This window comes from Orycteropus afer, unplaced genomic scaffold, assembly GCF_000298275.1.
Source record: "Orycteropus afer afer isolate SDZICR_OR568_19922 unplaced genomic scaffold, OryAfe1.0 scaffold00272, whole genome shotgun sequence".
Taxonomy (NCBI): domain Eukaryota; kingdom Metazoa; phylum Chordata; class Mammalia; order Tubulidentata; family Orycteropodidae; genus Orycteropus; species Orycteropus afer.
In genome coordinates, this window is record NW_006921859.1 from 3317685 (window position 1) to 3338048 (window position 20364).

The 20364-nt window shown below is 42.7% G+C and overlaps 1 protein-coding gene across 1 annotated transcript in view; it reads left to right on the top strand.

The window, feature by feature from the left end:
• AK2 (adenylate kinase 2) overlaps positions 1-13931 on the top strand; it is a 25020-nt gene extending 11089 nt beyond the window's left edge. The window contains exons 2-6 of the mRNA XM_007950426.2: positions 4930-5055; positions 6987-7097; positions 7227-7321; positions 12061-12133; positions 13710-13931. Of these exons, the coding sequence (XP_007948617.1) occupies positions 4930-5055; positions 6987-7097; positions 7227-7321; positions 12061-12133; positions 13710-13931 (627 nt within the window). The remainder of the gene's footprint in view (positions 1-4929; positions 5056-6986; positions 7098-7226; positions 7322-12060; positions 12134-13709) is intronic.
• The last annotated feature ends 6433 nt before the right edge of the window (positions 13932-20364 follow it).

Consider the following 20364-nt stretch of genomic DNA (forward strand, 5'->3'; position numbering starts at 1 on the left):
GAAACCCAAGGAGGGGTCGCTATGAGTCGGGTCCGACTCGATGGCACATAACAACAACAGCATGTATCTGTCATTAAACCAATACCAGGCAGTTTTGACTATTGTGGCTGTATAGTAGGTTTTGAGACCCGGCAGTGTGAGACTTCCTACTTTGTTCTTCTTCTTCAATAGGGCTTTGCTTATCCGAGGGAGGTCTCCGAAGCTAAGTGTTTTTATATGTATCATCTGATTTAATCCTTCTGCGACCCTAGGAGATAGGTCTTGCTATCCATACCCTTTTACTGATAAAGAAACTGAGGTCTATTTACTTACGTATAGTAGTAGTAATGCAGGATTTGGACTCATGTCAGTCTGAGTTCAGCACCTTACATTGTTGCTATCTAAACAATAACAACAACAAAATCTAGTTGGAAAGGCGTTCTGGTGGCGTAATGCCTGAGACATTTGACTGTTAACCAGAAGGTTAGCAGTTTAAAACCACCAGCCACTCCACGGAAGGAAGAGGGCAATCTACTTCTGTGAAGATTTACCACCTTGAAAACCCAAGGGGTCATTATGAGTTGGAATTGACTCGATGGCAGTGGTTTTTTTTGTCTTTTTCATTTTCTTTTGGTTATGTGGCATATATGGTTAGGTGCTTGGCTCCTAACCAAAATGTTGGCCGTTTAGATCCACTCATAGATGCCACAGAAGAAAGGCCTGGTGACCAACTTCTAGAAAATCAGCGATTGAAAACTTGATGGCCCACAGTTCTACTCTGATGCACATGGGGGCACCATGAATCAGAGTCAACTCTACAGCAACTGGTAGAACAAGAGCTGTAATTTGTTGAGTATCTCCCATTCATCCTCCTACCCATCCTGTGAGGGTCGTGATAATACCTCCTGATTATAGATGAGAAAACACTTGCAAAGAGTCACTGGGTTAAGGTTATATGGTAAATTAAGAGGCAGAGCTGAAATTAGAATACAAGTTCTTGTGATTTTTTTTTTTCTTTTTTAACTTTTTAATTGAAGTATAAGATAATAGAAAGGTACAAATACCGTAAGTCAGCCACTTGACAAATTTTCACAATGTAGAACATACTTGTATAGCTTATACCCATATCAAGAAATAGCATTACCAGCACTGTGAAGGCTTCCTTGTGCTCCCTTCCAGTCACTGGGGAGATGTTGTAGGCTTCTGAATGTGAGTGATAACCAGGAGCTGGGGGTGGGATGGGGCTGGGAGGGATGTCCAAAAGTATTTTAAATTATTTCAGCTGCATGTGCAGAAGCATTGGAGATAGGAGTGGGAATGACTAGAAACGGAAAGATAATGGCAAGATAAGAAAGCAGGTGTACACAAAAAAAACGCATCCATTGCTGTGGAGTCAGATCCGACTCATAGCAACCCCTCCTTGAGTTTCCAAGGCAGTATCACTATGGAAGTAGTTTGCCCAACATTCCTTCTGGGGCAGCAGGTATGTTTGGGATTAATTCATATCTCAGTGACAGATTTAAAAAAAAAAAAATGCACTGCCATTGAGTCAATTCTAATTCATAGTGACTACTATTGGGTTTCCAAGGCTATAAATCTTTACAGAAGTAGATTGCCTCATCTTCTTCCCATGGAGCAGCTGGTGGGTTTGAACTGCTGACCTGGTTAGCAGCCAAATGCAAATGCCTTACCCACTGCACCACCACTGACTCACTCACTCACTGCTGTTGAGTCGGATCTGACTCATAGCGACTCCTCCTTGTGTTTCTGAGGCGGTATCACTATGGAAGTAGACTGTCCAGTCTTCCTTCTGGGAGTGGCTGGTGGATTTGAACTGCGAGCCCTCTGGTTAGCAGTCAAATGCCTTAGGCACTGCGCCACCAGAGCTCCCATTATACCGTCAGAACTCCTTAAATGACTGATAGTTTCCCTTTATTTCCTAAATGCTGAATGTTTTTGCATGTGTAGTGTTGTTTAATTCCCATAATAGCTCTGAAAGTAGACACTGTTATCCACACTGTATGGGTGAGGAAACTGAAACCTTGGGAAGGCTAACTTTTTCAGACTGACAGAGTGAGTAAACAGTAGGGCCCTGGTTCCAACCTGGGTCCATACCACTACAGCAATCAATTTTGTGCCATTACCGAGGGCTTCTGAAATGGTGTGCATCAGAATTTCAGGGCATTCTGAAAAACACTTGGTCATAAACTAGGGTAGACCTGGCATTTGTATTTTTATCAAGTGGCTTAGATGATTGTGATAATATACTTGACATTTGAGAACCACTAAACCCACCATGTTGTTCCTTTAGTGGTTTTGTCATTTCCACTCCCTTCCCCAAAATCCACTGCCCATGGGCTCTCACAGTGGTGCTGAGGCTGATTCCTGGGCTCAGCAACAGCCCACGGTTTGTGAACAAGTGACATGGCCTCAGCAGCAACTGAGTGATTACCTGGACTGACCCTGTCTCAAAGGGTGGTTCATCCAGGCATCCCCCAAGGTTGTTAGATATGCAAATGCTCAGGCCCCACCCCAGACCTATAGAACCAGCATCTGCATTTTAGCCGCGTCCCCAGATGATTTGCATATACTTCAGAGTTGGAGAAATGCTGCTCTAAAGCTTAAGTTTGAAGTGTGATGAGATTATAATAAAGTTATTTCATCAGACTTTTGCAGTTTGCAAATAAAAAGTAATGCTACGAAGAAAGACCATGGAAGAAAGTCTTTTATTTATTGAATGCCTACTGTGTGCCTGATGTGTTTGGTACTTTATTTTATTTAATCCCCACAACAACCCAAAGAAGTGAACATTATTCCACTTGACTGATGAAGAAATTGAGACTCTGGAAAGTTAAGTAACTAGCTAGTTAAGTAACTAACTAGCCCAACGTCACACAGCCAATGAGTGCTTTAGCCAGCATTCAAGTACAAATCTCTCTGACTCCAAAGTTTGTGCTTTTGGCAGCCTGTGACATTGACCTCCAGGCAGCCAGCAAGGGATGGAAGAATTAATCTTTTATCTTGCCCTGTCTTTTTTATTAGTGGGTGTTCTTCCATATAACTGTAGACTTCAGTCACCTGGAACATGGCATAAGAGGCCTGCAGTTTGGGAGTGATAAAAATAGAACAAGTAGGATCTGTGCTAACAGCTCTTCACTGAAGTGTTTTTGGTCAGAGTTTCTCCTTAACCAAGCCTGACCTCCAAATTGTTCACCTGAGCTGATTTTTAACAGCCATGGAGAAAGATTGGCAGAAGGTACTGTGTGGTTGCAGTGCTAGCCTAAAGACCAGGAGTCCTGACCTTCACTGGTTTTCCAAAGTGCAGAGTTTTAACCTCTTCTCATCTGGGTTTCATTTTGCTGTGAAGTCATTTCTTTCTTTGAACGGAATCACTCTGTGAATCACAAACCAGAATTTGCTGCATTGAGAGTCCTGCCTACTTAACCTTTATTTATTTATTTTTAATGTGCCTGATGGCTCATTGATTAAGCGCTCAGCAGGCTGGTAACTGAGAAGTCAATAGTTCAGACCCACCAGCTGTTCCACCAGAGAAAAGACCTGGCAATCTGCTGTGACCATTATAGCTTAGGAAACCCTATAGGGTAGTTCTCTGTTGTGTTAGGTCACTGTGAGTCATAATCAACTCAACAGCACAAAAGAACAAAAACTTAATGATTTGGTTTGAGCAGGAATCCAAACCTACTTGTTGTTTTATAAAGCAGTTTGAATCAGAAAGGTTAAGTATTTTCCTTTGAACTGGTTCTGTTCCCCATAAATTCTGCATTCCTTTTTGCCACTACAAAACCAATGTTGAGCTGTCAAGTCTCCTCCTGTTCTAATTCTGCATTCTCATGCATGGTCCAACAAACTATGAGCTCTTTGAGGACAGGGTGTGTGTCTCCTATTCATCTCTGTTTCACTGCTTCCAGCAGGGTTCTTGGAATAGGCATTCAGTAAGTGTTTTCTTTCTGTATGAATGAATATGGAATTAGGGCAAAGTTTATAGTAACAGCTAACATTCACTGAGAATTTACTTTGTGCCAAGGCCTGGGTGCCAAATTCTGTCTAATCTTCTCATCAACCCAGTGACATAGGTCCTATTACCATCTCATTTGTTACCATCTCCATTTTACTCAGAGGAAATTTGAAACTTAGAAAGGTGAAGTAATTTTTCTCACATATCTAGTGATTGGTGGCCTAGAATCTAAAACCTAGGCAGTTTCATCTCTTAACCAAAAGGCTATATCCTATTTCCTAAAATAAGTACTTAAGTTCTTAGTATTTGCCAAGTACTTTTCATATGGAACCTTTTTTGCCTTCATTTTAAACAGAAGAAGAAACTCAGCCTCAGAGAGGTTAAGTGATTTGGCTAAGATAATGCATCTTTCTAGTGACAGGGAAAGAAAAGAACCAGGTCTTCCTGCAGTCGAACCCCTGTTCCTCAACCTACCCCCAGCTGTGTCCCAAGCCCGGTGGCTACAGTATATGGTAATTGCACATCCATCCCTTCAGCAAATATCTATTCAGCACATGTCATGGGCCAGACATTGTGCCAACTACTTTATATACATTGTCTCATTTAAACTTCACAGCATCCATGTACAGTGTTGGTGCTCTTGTTTTTATTCTTCCCATTTATAATGGGAAACGAGGACTTATATGTCATTAGTATATCTAATGGAAGTAGTGATAATAGCTAATATTTATAATGGTTTCCTGTGTGTTAGGTGCACTACTTTAAGTGTACATGTATTATCTCATGTAACTATTAGTACAACCCTATAATTGATATGTGTTAAAACATAATGTCAGGTACTTTTATCCCTGTATTACGGGTAAGGAAATAGGCATTTGCCTGAGTTCATACAACTGGTAAGTGGTGGGCCAGATTCATACTTAGGCAATCTGATTTCAAGACGTTTATATTGGTTTCTGTTTTTCTCCCCACAGGCACCCAGATTGGCTGAAAACTTCTGTGTCTGCCATTTGGCTACTGGGGACATGTTGAGGGCCATGGTGGCTTCTGGCTCAGAGCTGGGAAAAAAGCTGAAGGCAACAATGGATGCTGGGAAGCTGGTAGGTTTGGTGGTCCCAGAGAGTGTAGATAATCCTCAGAGTCTAGATCTGCACTGTGTCCCATGTGGTAGTCACCAGCCATATATTGTAACTAGTTATATATATGTATATAATTAGTTACATATATGTATATAACTAGTTATATACATTTAAGTTAAAATTCAGTTTCTGATTTGCATTAGCTATATTTCAACTGTTCACTCGCCAGAAAGTTCTTTTGGACAGCACTGAGGTATATTAACAAACTGGCAGATTATATGGACTTTTAGAGTAGCAGGTTGTTTGATTTGTTCTGAATTTATGACACTTATTTTTATTTTATTCACTATTCTCAAGGTTCCTTTGTGCTGATGTATTTCCTACTCATTTTTAGGGCCAAAAAGGAAACTGCCATCCCAGAAGTGTTTTTAACTTACTTTTGTGGCTCTCTGTCCTGTGTCTCTTTACTGGGGAGTCACTGGGCAGTTGTGATAAATGTAATCCTTCCTGTTTGGGAGATATGATTACATTTTTCTCTTAGTTTTAGGACAGTTGGTTTAATTGAGAAAGTGTAATCTATTACCCAGTAAATCTTCTTGATTACCATATTTTCACACAAATAATGTGCATTTTTGTTTGTTTGTTTAGGTTTGTTTTGTTTTGTTTCGAACTGCACAACCCCCCAGTGTGTGAGCTTCCTATGTGCACTGTACCCTTTATATGTGTGTCTGCATTATTTAGGTGGATGTGTTAAATAGCAAAAAAAAAAAGTATATCCGTGCTAGAGCTTAGTTGTAACTGAGTTATCCTGGGACTCGCGTTGGAAATTGCCTTCCGAAGTCATTTTGTACTTAGTCCTCTGGTCTTTGCATATCTTAGAATGTTGATTGGGGAAAGTGCTGGACTTTGCTTTCATCTCCAGGTTAACTTCCTGTTAGATTCTGAGATTCTATAGATATTCTGTAGATACGTTGAATGGTACCCCTGCCTATCTGGCTATCCCCTTCTTTCTTGTTTTCCCATGGTGTTGGTGAGGCCTTGAGTGAAGCCAGAAAGCCAGGTGTTTTGGACTTTAGGTCTTGGCAGAAGATTCTGTACTGAGAAGAAACTGGAATGTGGCAATGAGATTGGTTATCTCCAGCCTTCACTATACTTTGTCCCCAAGTTCACAGCTGGTGCTGGGAGATAAGAAAATTAGCTGCCAAGTTGGGCAGCCTTCACTGTAATGCTGGCAGGGAGCTTTTCTTTCTATGAAGGCCTAGGAGAATAACCAGTTTTTGAAAGCTGGAAAGGGTCCTCATTGAGATTTTTATAGAAGTTCAGAGGTGTGTTTGTCTGGCTCCTTGATTCCTTGGTTCTAACTCAGTCTTGCGAATTCAATGAAATTCTCTCTTGCCCATGTCCAAGATAGTCCAGGTATATGATCAAGCACATACTGCAGTTGTGTTACTGTTAGCTTAATCAAAATTGTGAAACAGGAGAAGTTGGTGCCTTTCTGTATCTTTTCCAACCCCCATTCTCTGCTGGAGCCCTCCTCAGGTGACTTGTCAGCCACATACCCTACCTTTCTTGTGCCTTGAGGACAGCTGTTGCTGATAAGCTGTTATCTGATGGTTAGCACATTGACTCTAGTGGCAGGAGAGACCTTCCAGATGTAGGACATGGATGGAACTGTCCTCATGGGGTGACAGGCAGTGGTGTCTTCTCTCACCCAGATTATTGAGACACAGGAGAATTTCAAGGGAAGAGAATATGACTATAGGCAGCCACAGAAATAATCGTGAATCTGGATCTTCCAAACACATTTGCTCTGGTGTTTGCTTCTTTAAAGCCAAGAAGACATGCTGTTTAGTAATCAGGTTATGCAGATGCAAGCTTTTGACTCTGGAGTTGGTCTTATGTCATCTGGTTATTGGATTTGAACCCAAGGCTGTTTCATTCTTGACTTCTAGGTGAGTGATGAAATGGTGGTGGAGCTCATTGAGAAGAATTTGGAGACCCCTTCATGCAAGAATGGTTTTCTTTTAGATGGCTTCCCTCGGACTGTGAGGCAAGCAGAAATGGTGGGTAGCTTAGCTTATGTCTCACCATTGAGTGAAAATAAACTCTGGCCCTTTATCTTTTAATTTCTTTGAGGGAGATGGGTTTGATTCAGTTCTGGTAGCTTAGGTGAGCCATATACTCTTTTACAGCTTGATGACCTCATGGAGAAGAGGAAAGAGAAGCTTGATTCTGTGATTGAATTCAGTATCCCAGACTCTCTGCTCATCCGGAGAATCACAGGAAGGTATTTATCACCTAAACTCTCAACAGGACGATTCCTTCTTCTGCTTCCTTTGACTTTGTTAAATCATGGGAATTTCTGTTGCCTAATCCCAGCCCTAAAGTTTAGTATCATTTCAACGTGGGTTGATTTTATTTGGTGATATCCACTGAAGTGGTGGCAAAGGATGGGAATCTGGGAAGAAGAGTAAAAGAGTTGAAGTTAGCATCTCAGTCCTATCATCCATGTAACTCTGACCCTTGGCAAGTTTCTTTACCTCTCTATGGCTGTTTGCTCCTCTGTAAAGTGAGGTTAATAGTACTGGCTTTAAGGAACTATTATGTATGTCAGATAACATAAAATGCATAGTTCAGAGCCTTGCTTATAATAAGCAAAAAAAACCCAAATTCACTGTCATTGAGTCAGTTCTAACTCATAGCAACCCCTCTTTGGATTTCTGAGATGGTATCTCTACAGAGTAGATTGACCAGTCTTCCTTCCAAGGAGTGGCTGGTGAGTTTGAACCGCCATCCTTCTGGATAACAGTCAGATGCTTTAGGCACTACACCGCCAGAGTGCCTTGCTTATAATAGGAGCTCAAAAAATGTTAATTACCTTATATGTATATTGCTATTTTAGTCTTTTTTATCCAATTTCAGTTGGAGTTACCATATCTTGCTGTAGCCATTTTAATAATTATAAAATATTATAACCATCTATACAAAGTTTAGAAAATGGAGGAAAAATTGCTCATAGTCTAGCCACCTTAGCCAAGACTGCTGTTATTGTCTTGTATGTTTTGCTTTAAAATGTCTGTTTCTCTTTAGTAATCAACATTGAACACAGAAATGGTTCTGCATCAGCTTTTGAACATATTTGGAAAAGACCATTATTGCAGTTTCCTCTATCCTATTTTGCTAATCATTTTCCCATCTGCTTTGTGCCTTCCAGAAATGCGTTGGGAACTGTCAGCTCCTAATGGGCCCCCCCATTCTTTATTGTGAGCTATAGCTTTTTATTTCTTTGTCATTTTAAGAGTCTCAGGAAGATAGTCATCCCACACTGTTGAACCAAATGTCCATGACAATTATTTTTAATTACTGTATGATAGTTCACAGTAGATGAGCCATCATTTATTTAATTATTCCCCTATTGTTGTACATTTTTGTTTTAGTAGTTCACTGTGAAATTGATCATCATAGTGCATGTAAGTTATTGGATTTAATTAGAGGGGAAATGTTTCTTGTTCTAAATTTTATTATTTTGATTTCCTAATGAGGTTCAACATTTGTCCATGTGTCTGTAGTTACACTTTCAAGGAGAGAGACAGACATGTAAGCAGACAGCAGAGCAAGTGCTAGAGGTTTTACTTGGAAGGCTATACAAGATACAGGGGGATCCACCTTATATTAATTTGTTTTCAAATGTCTAGGTTTCATGTTTCCAGTTATTCTGTAGACTCCTTCAATGCAGGGACCTTGTCTTTTTTTCTTGGCATCCCCATTGGGCATGGAATAAACAGAGTTGACTAGGCCAAGAAGAGATAGGGTTGATGGTAAGGTACATTGCCAGGGCTAGGGTCTCTGAGGTGCAAGGCCTAGGGAAGAGAAGATGTTGGCAGAACCAGGTGATACTAGTGTCCTTTGACTGGCCCAGACTGAGTCCCTGGTTTGTGCCCAGCACATTGCTAGGCACTGGGAATAGGGGGCTGGAAGGTGATACAGAAGAATGATGTGATGAGGCCCATCTCTGACCTCTTGAGAATCTACAAACCTGAGTTCTTCTGAGCTGTTTGGTGCAGTAGGAAGTCCAAGAAGGAAAGCTGGAAGCAGGAAGGAAGGCTGACTAGGAAAGGTGGAATGTCAAGATGTAATGTCCTGGATGGGAAGAGGATTTTAGTGAGGCTTTCCCAGAAGGGAATAAAGGCGGGAATGAATGAGGGTGGTACAGTTCTATCGGAGGCTGGGGGCTGGTAGTAATGAGTGCTGTTGGGAAAAATATGATGGCATCTTGAGTGGAGGAGGTCTGCCAAAATGAAGAGGTAGATTTGACAGTCAGGAGGCATAGTTGGTTCTTGAGCCATTGCGTGTATTGTGGGGTGGAGGGACAGCAGTCTGATAATACTAGCTTGGTCCTAGCATGCAGATTAAAGTAGGGGAGGGGAGAAGCAGACAAGGACACCATCTAGGAGTCTGATCATGACCCACATATGAAGTGATAGAGGCTTTGAACTGAGGTTGAATGGTAGGGAACAGAGCAATTCTAAAGAACAAAACTGCTGGATTGCTATAGAGGATCAAAGAGAAAAGACTTGGGACCCTCAGTTTGGAAGTGAGTGGTTTAGTCTGAACCCCTCCCTCACAAAAGAAGAAACTAGGCAGGCCAGACTGGTGAAGGGGTTTTTCCAATTCAGTAGGTCAGTGGCAGAGCTAGCACCAGAAGTCTGCATTCTAACCTTACTCCAGTATATTGATTATTGGAAGAAAAAAGAGACAGGAGCTTGTCTGTTTAATATGGATCTTGTTTAAGCCAGGTGATAAAGACCCCACTGTAACAATCTTATGAATTAGCTTGGGCTTTATTTCTGGTAATTTTATGAGGTATTATTTTATTTCTTGAATATGTATGGCTGATGGATTATGTTTTTTTAATCTATTTGGTATTGTCTCTGGTAACTGTATGTTAGCAGTGGAAGTAGCATCCCAGACCTAATCCCATCATGCCATCACCTACCTGCTCCAGGCCAGGCTCAGTGGCTTATGGCACTGTTTTGGTTGGTACTAGAGACTAGTCCCAATAGAATATTTGGAACTTGAGCTTTCTTTCTTTCATTTCCCATCTAGGAAACGAGCCTTGCATTCCTCTTAAAATGATGTTTATGAGTGGAAAGAGCAGTGTCTTTTGTATAACTAGAGAGTTGAGAAGATCTGGGAATGAGTGGGAGGTACAGAGATGCAGGATGTAGAAAGAGAAAAAGTGTCATATTTATTGCAGTCTAGTCACTCCTCAGAAGGAAGGTTGGGCAATCTGCTTCTGTAGTGCTACCGCCTCGGCAGCCCAAGGAGGGGTTGCTATGAGTCGGGTCCGACTCAATGGCACCTAACAACAACAGCAACAAGGTGTCATGTGCCCTGTGCTGTGCAGAAGAACAGATACCATGTTCCAAGTCTCATGCTACAACCCTTCCCAAAGTAAAAGCTGCAGCTGAGCTCAGCAACCTATATTCTTCCTTTCCTTGGGTCTCCCAACATATGCCAACAGCTCTGCACGAGAGAAACCCCTCTGAGGACTCGAGTGAAAGAGGCCCCAACCTCACGGTACATGATTACGGTCACAGACCCACTCGCTCCTCAGTACAACTTGTTTTCTCTGCAGTTACCTTTCTTCCCAGCATCCCACTCACAGCTTATGCCATAAATTGACCACTTAGTCCCCTAAAAATTAGCTGCAGTTAAAACACAGTGTCAGTTTTTATAGATGTCTGGCTTCAATAGTCTAACACAGTATTTCCCAACTGATGTACCAAGACATTGATCCCCTTAGCTATCAGAGCAGCAGGGCAGAGCCTGGGATGGTGTAGCTCTTCTGTTCACCTGAGTGCTATACAAACATTATTTTTGTGGGTGCCCCGATGTGGAAAATGTTGGGAAGCTCTGGTCTAACAGACTTTCGTGAAGAGAACAGCCATCATTTAAATAAGCAAACACTTGGTTGGCTCAGAATTGAGATACTTCATGAACTCAAGTGAGCCCTGGATGCTTGGCCTGCCTCCTTCTCTTCTTAGGTTTCTGGGCCACTGTGATGTGGCTAAGGAGCTCTGGTGGTGTAGTACTTAAGGCATTTGGCTGCTAATCAAAAGGTCAGTGGTTTGAACCCACCAGCCTTCACAGAAGAAAGATGGGGCAGTCTGCTTCTGTCAAGACTAACAGCCTTGGAAACCCAAGGTAGGGGGAGTCTGTGAGTTGGAATTGACTCAGTGGCAGTGAGTGAGTGGTGTGGCCCCTCCCGGTCAGGAACATGAGCATGTTGCCAAAGGGGGCTTAACAGACATTTGGTGCCATATAAATTCTTGTTCTTAGGCTCTTTCTTCCGTGACTTGTTTAATATTGCCCTGTAATGTTTAGTCTGTCCTTTAACTGTGTGACCTCAAAGGTGTGCTGCATTGGCTAGTGGTGTTTGTATCTATGGGATGTATTTTTCCCATGGCACCTTTCTGCTCTTATAACTAAACTAGGTTGGAAGATAGGGTTAATTTCTCTGTCCTCTGTCACCCGTAGTGTTTTGTACAAATCTATAGTAGAAAATTATCACATTTATGAGATTTATTCCCATATTTTTCTCTCCCGTTAAATTAAGTGCTGCTTGTGAGCAAGGATTGTGACTTGTTTCTTTGTAGCCCTTGGATTCAGTTTAAGGCCTGAGTCAGTCTAGGCACTTAATGTTCGCTGAGTGAATAGATGAGTAGGATGGCTAACTCTGTGAGACCAGAACCAGAGTTGGTTCTCTCAAGTCCTGAATTAGGTAGTTAGGCCAACAGTTGGCCTCTTGAGCCAAATACTCATTACAATGTTTGGTCAAATTAGAAAACATTCATTCTGGCATAAGCTCTCCTACACGGCCAGTTATTTTCCTAAGCAAGAGATACCTTTAGCTGGCTTCTCTGCTGGGTGAAAGTTCTTAGGTCCAGTTTCTCTGCTTGTCCCTGGCGCCCCTGAGCCTGTGCTTTCAGGAACTCTGGCTCATGTTCATTTGTTGTCTTTCAGGCTGATTCACCCCATGAGTGGCCGTTCCTACCATGAGGAGTTCAACCCCCCAAAGGAGCCCATGAAGGATGATGTACGTGAACTCGGGACAGGAAATTTTCTTTTCTTTCCTCCCCCACTTCTTCCTTTGGTATTTCTTTTTCTTTCTTTCTTCTTTCCATCTTCCCTTTATTTCCACCAATAATGTTAACAATGAGAAATATCACTACGAAGTAAGTGAGATAAGTTTTGGCTGATCTATACAGTGTCTTCTCAGATGGTTTATAGCTTAACTCTGAGGTAACTACCTTCCCAGGGCCCAGATTGTATCTCTTATATCCCCTGTTTGTCCAGAGCAACCCCTTTTTGGCATCTTGGTGACCCTAAGTGGTCAGCTAATTAGGAGAAGGCTGGAAGCCTAGAATTAGAACTTAGAGATAAGAAGTGGGAGGAATAGTGCTGAAGAAAAGTTTGCTGACAACTCCCAGAAGAATGTCCTCTCTCTAGTGACTACTCCTACTATGCTGTACAGATTGGGAATCTCTCCTAAATCTCATGGCTAGGTAAATAGTGCCAGATACTTATGACAGTCTTCAGCTGTGGATGTACAGATTTATACAAATTTTACATGTGCACTGTTAAAGCTGGACCATGAATAAGGAAAATGAATAAGAATTGATGCCTTTGAATTATGGTGTTGGCAAAAGAATATTGAATATACCATGGACTGCCAGAAGAACAAACAAATGTGTCTTGGAAGAAGTACAACCAGAATGCTTCTTGCAAGCTAGGGTGGCAAGGCTTCATCTCGTGTACTTTGGTCATGTTATTAGGAGGGACCAGTCACTGGAGAAGGATATCATTCTTGGTAAAATAGAGGGTCAGCAAAAAAAGAGGAAGATCCTCGACAAGATGGTTTGACGCAGTGGCTACAACAATGGGCTCAAACATGACAGCGGTTGCGAGGATGGCGCAGGACCGGGCAGTGTTTTGTTCTGTTGTATGTAGGGTCACTGTGAGTCTGAACTGACTTGATAGCACTTAACAAAAACAACTATAACATTTGCTATAAATAGCCAATTTGATCTGTTTAAGATCTTTTAGACAACAGTAAAAATTTCTTGGATTTATCTTTGTTGTGAGATAAATTCATCAGATCATCTTGGTTCTATTAAAAAAAGATCCAAAGCTATTGTCTCGATTTATTCACATTTCACAGAGTTGGCAATTCCACCATTTACAGAGTTCTTTCTCACTGCCCTTGCCACTTTTAGAATCTTGATGAGATAACACTCTAGTAAATACACTAAATACTTAGGTAGATTGTAGTTGTAAGTATATTTCTGATTTCAGCATGTTCTCCTGATCTCAGAGGCCTCTGTGTTCCTTGCTTCTGACCCTATACATGTTCATTGTGGAAACTAAACTGCCTGAGTGTGAAGCTGTGAGAAAGAATCATACCCATCGTTCTCTCAAGAGCCTCGTTCCTCATAGCTGCTATTTCTGGCAGATTGACTTCTCTGGACCATCTGATCCACTTCTGAGAGTGGCAAAGTTCCATGTTGGAGAAAGTCTTATCCAAAGTCCTCTGGTGGACTTTGGAATTAGATACATCCTGGCCCAAATGGTCTCTTAAATTTTTGCCTTTTATTCCCTCTTCCTCTTCTCAGATCACCGGGGAACCTTTGGTCCGCCGATCAGATGATAATGAGAAGGCCTTGAAAATCCGCCTGGAGGCCTACCATACTCAGACCACACCACTGGTGGACTACTACCAGAAACAGGGTATCCACTGTGCCATCGATGCTTCCCAGACCCCTGATGTCGTGTTTGCAAGCATCCTAGCAGCCTTCTCCAAAGCAACATGTAAAGACTTGGTTATGTTTATCTAATGTTGAGTCCAAAAAGGAATTTCTTTCTGTTTCCTATCTGTGTTGAGGAGGGGTGGGAATGATAGAACAGACAGAGGCAAGTTTACTCAGGCCAGCAAGAATATCATTTGATGTATTAATTAAAGAAGCACTTACTTGATGTCTTTGGTGTGTGTGCAACTCTCATCTCATCTGTGTGTGTATGTGTGCGTGGATCAGTATAAGTACGTGTACACTCTCCTACTTTCTACATTACAGGCTGCGTTGCTTTACCAGCAGTTTAATTCTTGTGCCACACTCTTGGTTTTATTGTTTGATCAAAATAAACTAACCCAGGTCATCGAGTTGATTTGACTCATAGCGACCACTCCTTGGTTTTCTGAGGCAGTATCACTACAGAAGTACATTACCCATTCTTCCTTCTGAGGAGTGGCTGGTGGGTTTGAACCGCCAGCCTTCTGGTTAGCAGTCAAGTGCTTTAGCCACTATGCTACCAGAGCTCCTAGGTATCTACTAGGCATCCTCCCTAGGCATCCCAAATCTAAAACCTCATGGTATTTATTCCATCTCCAACAGCTGATAAGTCAGGCAGGGTCAGAGGTCCTGATGGCAGATAGCTGGCAAGGAATTCCACTTGTTTTCTAGCCCATAGTGAAAAGCCACTTTTTGAGTCAATATGTGGAAAGGGATTATTACTTTTTTTTTTTTTTTTACCATTCCATGGAAGAAAAAAAGCACTTAATCAAATCACAGATTCCAGTGAGAGGGTATTACCACAGAGAGAGCCAGGCCAAGTTGGAATATTTTTGTGATCTGTGTCATGGTGCTCTACAGGAGGGATCATTTGAGACTAGTGTTTGAAAGTGGAATTGTTGCCAAAGAATTAAGCCAGGTGGAATTCACATTGTCATCTGAACATCCAGGCTGAGCATCTGAGAACAGCCAAATCCACTTTCTTAAAGAGACCAGGGTAGGTTGGTTGGTTGGTTTTAATTTTTCAGTTTGCCTCTGTTTCCAAATGGGAACAAAGCAGTGATTTGGAGGTAACTTATTCTTGGATTCATTTTGATCAGAATTTGTTCAGTCCTAGTCTCTCTGGGATATGAAATCCAAATCATTGTGTTCCTTTTAAACTCAGCCCCTTTCTGTTCTAGAACCAATGTTCACCTCTTACTTCATGATGGCAGTGACTATAGACACCCCCTGAAAAGATCTCACTGTGACAGTAATTGACTTTTATTCAAACCTCAGCTTCCCAACCATTCGTCAAACCTCAGCTTCCCAACCATTCAGTGTTTCCTGGCATCCATGCTGTGCCTTTTTGTCTGTGGCTTTGATTTGTGGCAGACATATGAGTTAATAAACTGCTGTAAGAAACCAAAAAAACAGCAGCCCTGGAAAAACCATTAGGAAATCAGTGGCAAGTCCAGTAAATAATGCTGCCTGCCTCACTGTAGTCTGCTGACTCGATGGAATGGACTCTAAAGTGCCCGGTCCCCCATCTGACCTGAGTTCTCCTTCTGTCAGTGGGGCTACCAGAGGGCTTACTCCTGTCCACGTGGAAGCTTGGCACTGGTACGTGGCCCCATTGCTTTCCTCTTTCGCTGGCCCAAGTGAGTGTCTGCTGGCTCTGCTCTGCCTTTTTTTTCTGGCTGTAAACTAACTCCGCCTATTCTTAAAGAAAATCTAGTCTGATTTTATGTATTTCTGGGAAGCACATGACTTCTCAGAATGGGCAGGGAAGAGAAGTGAAAGCAAAACTCAGCTGTGCCTGCAGAGAATTGGGGTCATTCTGTGGGTGAAGTGGCCTCATGAGTCTTGGAGTCGACTCCCCTTGACAGGGGACAGCTACAAGCACTGGGCCTTAAAGTTGAGTGTTTGCTAATTGTGCATGAGTCTTGCTCAAATATTTTTCATCTATCCACATGCATTCACATGTGTGTGCACACATGCATGTGTGTATGTTGGGCTGCCAGTGAAGACTAAAAGATCATGGGATGCATATTCCCTTCTCAGAGTGGTTAGGATTAGATTTTTGCTTTATTTAATTCCAGAGTCTTAGAAGCATGAGAGCTTTCACCTGGCAGAGAAATTGCCAGTGTTTAATGCATTTGGTTGCTGGGGCGTGCATGCCAGCCTTCTTTGAATTTATTTGGTTTTTAAAAACCCATTTTTTTTTCTCTTGTTTCCTCTCTATTTCAGCCTAGTAACAGAAGGCCAGGAGAGACTGCACCGTTGCTCATCACCCTGCGGCGTGATCCCTGCTCTTAGGTGCTGGGCAGAAGGGAGGGGTGGTCAGGGGCTCAAGAGTAGTATTTGGAAGAGCCGCAGTGTTGTTATAATGAGGTGGTGTCTTTTTCACATAGGTGAGAGTCTTTATAAGTAAGAGGAAAAAAAAAAAAAAAACTGTGATTGGAGGGTATGGGTAGAAATAGAGAGATACAGTATTACAATTTCTACAGAATCAGGTTTTTATTTACTAAGTACTGGTGACAGTATTTTTTAAAACCAGTGCCCTACAACTTCAGCTTTTATCTCAACCTCATGGGTTGCCAGCCCAAGAATGCAGGAAATTGAACTCTTATACTGTCTGTCCTATAGCTTGGAATAGTGAGACTTTGACCACTGAACCTGGTTCCCCACACCATGGGATCAAAAAATCATCTCTACATTTAAAGAGATACAGGGTATGTTCATGGGGATGGTGGCTCAGCAAATCTGGTTTACTGGTTTCATGGGGAGACGAGGGCACGCTGGTCTCACTCTTTCCCCTGACTTGCCACTGAGTTACCAGGCTGCCTGCTCTCATGGATCAGCTCTCAGCAGCCATCTGGCACATGCCATGATCCTGTGCACTTGCCGCCTTCCATCCATGGTGTGTGAAAGAACCCTTTTTAATAAATAAGCAAGTGTCTTAAGCAATACCATCCAAAGATTATTCTTTCCATCCTCAAATCCTGTGACTGGGATCAGTAGACAGCACTATGATATACTGTTGTCAATGAGGTGCCTTCCTTAAGTAACCACCAAATGCTGCCTTGTTTGGCCTCCAACTCAATAAAGTATGTTGAAACTTTGTATCCCCTGTTGTGGCCTTTTTTTTTTTTTTTTAGGGATCTGGGCTAGAAAAATGACATTGAATTCTGAACCTGGCTTGGAAACCCTTTCTTGTCTTACGGTTACTAAAAGCCTGGTGATAGAGACCCAAGTGTATGTTCCTAAGAGGAGCCTTTTCTGTCTTGACCTTCAGCTCATATGCAGACTTTCCTTGAGTCCATGGACAAGGCAGCTTGGTCTAGTGGAGAGAGAGTACTGTGATTGGAGTTCAGGGGACCTAGGATAAATCCCAGCCAGTCATTCACTCTGCTCTGTTTGCTTATCTGAGAAAGGCTGGTAATGCCATCTTCTCAGACTTGCTGGTATGAAATGACATTTATAAGCAGAAGCTTTTGCTTGGTGCCTGGCATATAACAGCCACTGGATAAGTGTTAGTTGGATCAGATACATGTAAAAATACCTGTTTCCTGTCAGGTTGGATTACTGTTGAACAGACAGTTGTCCGCAGCCTAGAAAGCCAATGCTTCTAATCCCTGAGCCAGATTTTTGGCTGCCTTTTCATGTCTGTTTAACACCCTTGGTTGCCTATTTGCCTGTCCTCACCCATTTCCTTCCTAGCAAAAGTGAGCTTGAATCATTTGTCCAAACTGAAGTGCTTACCATTTTTGGAAGGGATGCCTCTGCCAGTGTGGTTTCTGAGAAATGTCTGTTATTCCTGAAACCAGATGGAGCTGAACTTGAAGTGCCACCATTGTTCTTCAGGCATCTTGTTAGTGAGAAAGGAAGAGCCATCACTGGCATATTAGATCTTGCTCCCTGAGCCAGCTCCTCCCTCTCTGTTTCACCATGTCCCCACCTCTGCAGAGTCATTTTCAAGTGTCAGCATGACTTATTTTCTCTGATCCTTTTGTTCCCTGAGCTATTTAAATGCCACATGAATGTTTTGTTTCCTTTGGCCATCATGTAACCCATTGAAGGAGGCCACATGGTGTAGGTGAGAAAAACTGAAAGACAAGGAGAGCTGTCATTTATTTACTTCTTTGAGCCTTGGTTTTTTCACCTGCAAATTGTGAGTTGCTGCTGTTCCTGGAGGACAAATCGTTCCAGGTGCTATGCTAAGGCCTCACACCCGTGACCTTATTCATATGGCTGGAACTGGTTTACGAGTGAGGAAATGAAGACTCGAGAAATGAAGTAAAATTCCTGAGGTCACACAAAAGAGGCAGAGTTGGTACTCAAACTTAGTTTCTGACAGTCTGTTCTCTTGTCCCTGTTGCTGAAGTGATTTAGTGACTTGGGCAGCTCTATAGGCAGGAAGGGCCCCTCCGAGTCAGAGCTCTCTGACTTGAAACCTCACGCTGCCAGAACTCAAGATGCTGAAGTCACTGCCGTTGAGGACCCAGCATCTGTGTCTCAAGATTTCTTGTGCACAGGGTTAAAGGCAAAGTAGAATGAAGAGCAGCCTTCATCCTTAGGAAGCCTAACAAGTGTCTCAGCTGAATGAGTCAGAAGGCAGATTTCCACAGCAGCTCTGCCATCGTGAGACCTCGGGCAAGTTCCTTCCCCTCATTAGTAGAATGGAGATGAGCCCTGCGCCTCAGGTATGCTGACAACACTGGTGATTCAAGGTATTCATGTGGGTCAGGGTTCCCTGGACACAGAGGATACTCAGTAAATGGTAATGGGATTCAGAAAAACTAGGCACTGGTGAAAGCTGTTGTCTGCCTGACTTTAAGACACCAGCCTGAGGATCCATAGAATCTGTACAACTCTGAAATTGTCTGTGGAATTCCATGTATTTGCATTTTCAATACTGATTTAACATGTATTGGGTGCTTACTGTGTCCTAGATTCTACATATATTGTCATTTATCCTCTTCAATACCCTTGTGGAGGAGGTAAGTACAATTATTATCTCCATGTTCTGTGTATGGATTTTGGGATTCATACATCTGGTAATGGCAGAACCAAGTCATGAACCGTCCATGGTCAGTGACTCCATAGCCCAGCTCTTACCACTGAGCTAATTGCTTTGACACTTTGCTTGGATCAGGGGAAAGATTTTCAAAGGCACTAGTGATACAGAAAAGGCAATGAAGGGAGAAGAAATTTGAGTAGGTGGTTCTGTCAGGGAGGACCTGCGTGGGGAGTGCTGCCTCAGCTGAGACCTTTTCCTGTTTTGTCATTCTCAGTTGTTTCCCAGGGCTTCCCCTACAGTGGGAATAAAGCTCTGATGTGCTAGAATTGAAAACACTCTTGGAACCAGCCTTAATCCAGAAGAGCCTGAGGAGTGGGGAGAAGGTTACTACAGGAAAGAGAAGTCAGATTTGCCCCCTCTGGTTCTGGAAAGAATGGCATCAAGAAGGTGTGTGCTGGCTTTGCTTCACAGTCATCCCTGTCAGACTGCAGCTCACCTGGCTACTGGTGTTGCATTATTCATTATCCCAGAAGGAGAGCTGGCCTTCTGACGTCTAGGGAACATGGCAGCTCTGCTTGGGGTCCTCTGCTTGGAGTGTGATGATGTGCTTCTCACAGAGGACCCCATACACAGCCCAGCCAGAATGAGGTGCCCCAACTGAACAGATGGCAGTAGAAGGAGGTGTCAGAAAGCAAAACAAGGCTTAGGCCCAGATCCTGTGCAGGTAACCCCTCAAACGGATAAGCCTAACACTTTGGGGATAAATTGCCATACAATTACATTGTGTATTTGTCTGTGATAGTTAAGGTTGTGTGTCAACTTGGCTGGGCTGTGATTTTGAGTGGCTGGATATGATTATTCCCCATAACGAGATTGGATGTGATACAATCAATTCCATGGGGAATCTGCTGTGAGATGTTAATCAGTAGAAGAGGACTGACCTTCGGTGCATGGCCTTCTTCCAGTATATATGGAAAAACTTTGGGAAAAGTCTCTAGCTCTGGATCCTGCGTTGGACAAAGTCTTCATCTCCAGTTCCTGGACTTGAGCCAGTTGTCTGCTGTGTTGCCTGGCAGCCTTGAGGTTGTGCCATCTTGGGTTCAGCAGCCTCAGGAGCCTGCAGCTGCCTGAGTTAGATGAAGCCTCCAGCTCCAGTGAGCCTGAAATAAGAGTGGGCCAAGGTCGAGGGACTGTCACCCAGCCCCTAGAGCCAGCACTCTAAATTTGGACTTGGAGCCTCTTAAACTGTGAGAGAATAAATTCCTGTTTGTTAAAGCCATCCACCTGTGGTGTTTCTGTTTTAGCAGCTAGAGAATCAATACAGTGTCCCTTAGATAAAGAGCTTTAGGACAAGCTCCTCTGAGTTAAGATCTGTTTCCTATTATCTGCTTCCTATTTATCTGGTCTGTATTCTACTAGGTAAGAAGTGCTTCGTTTTCTGCTGCTTTCCTTTCTGCCCTGCCCATGAGGAAACTCAGA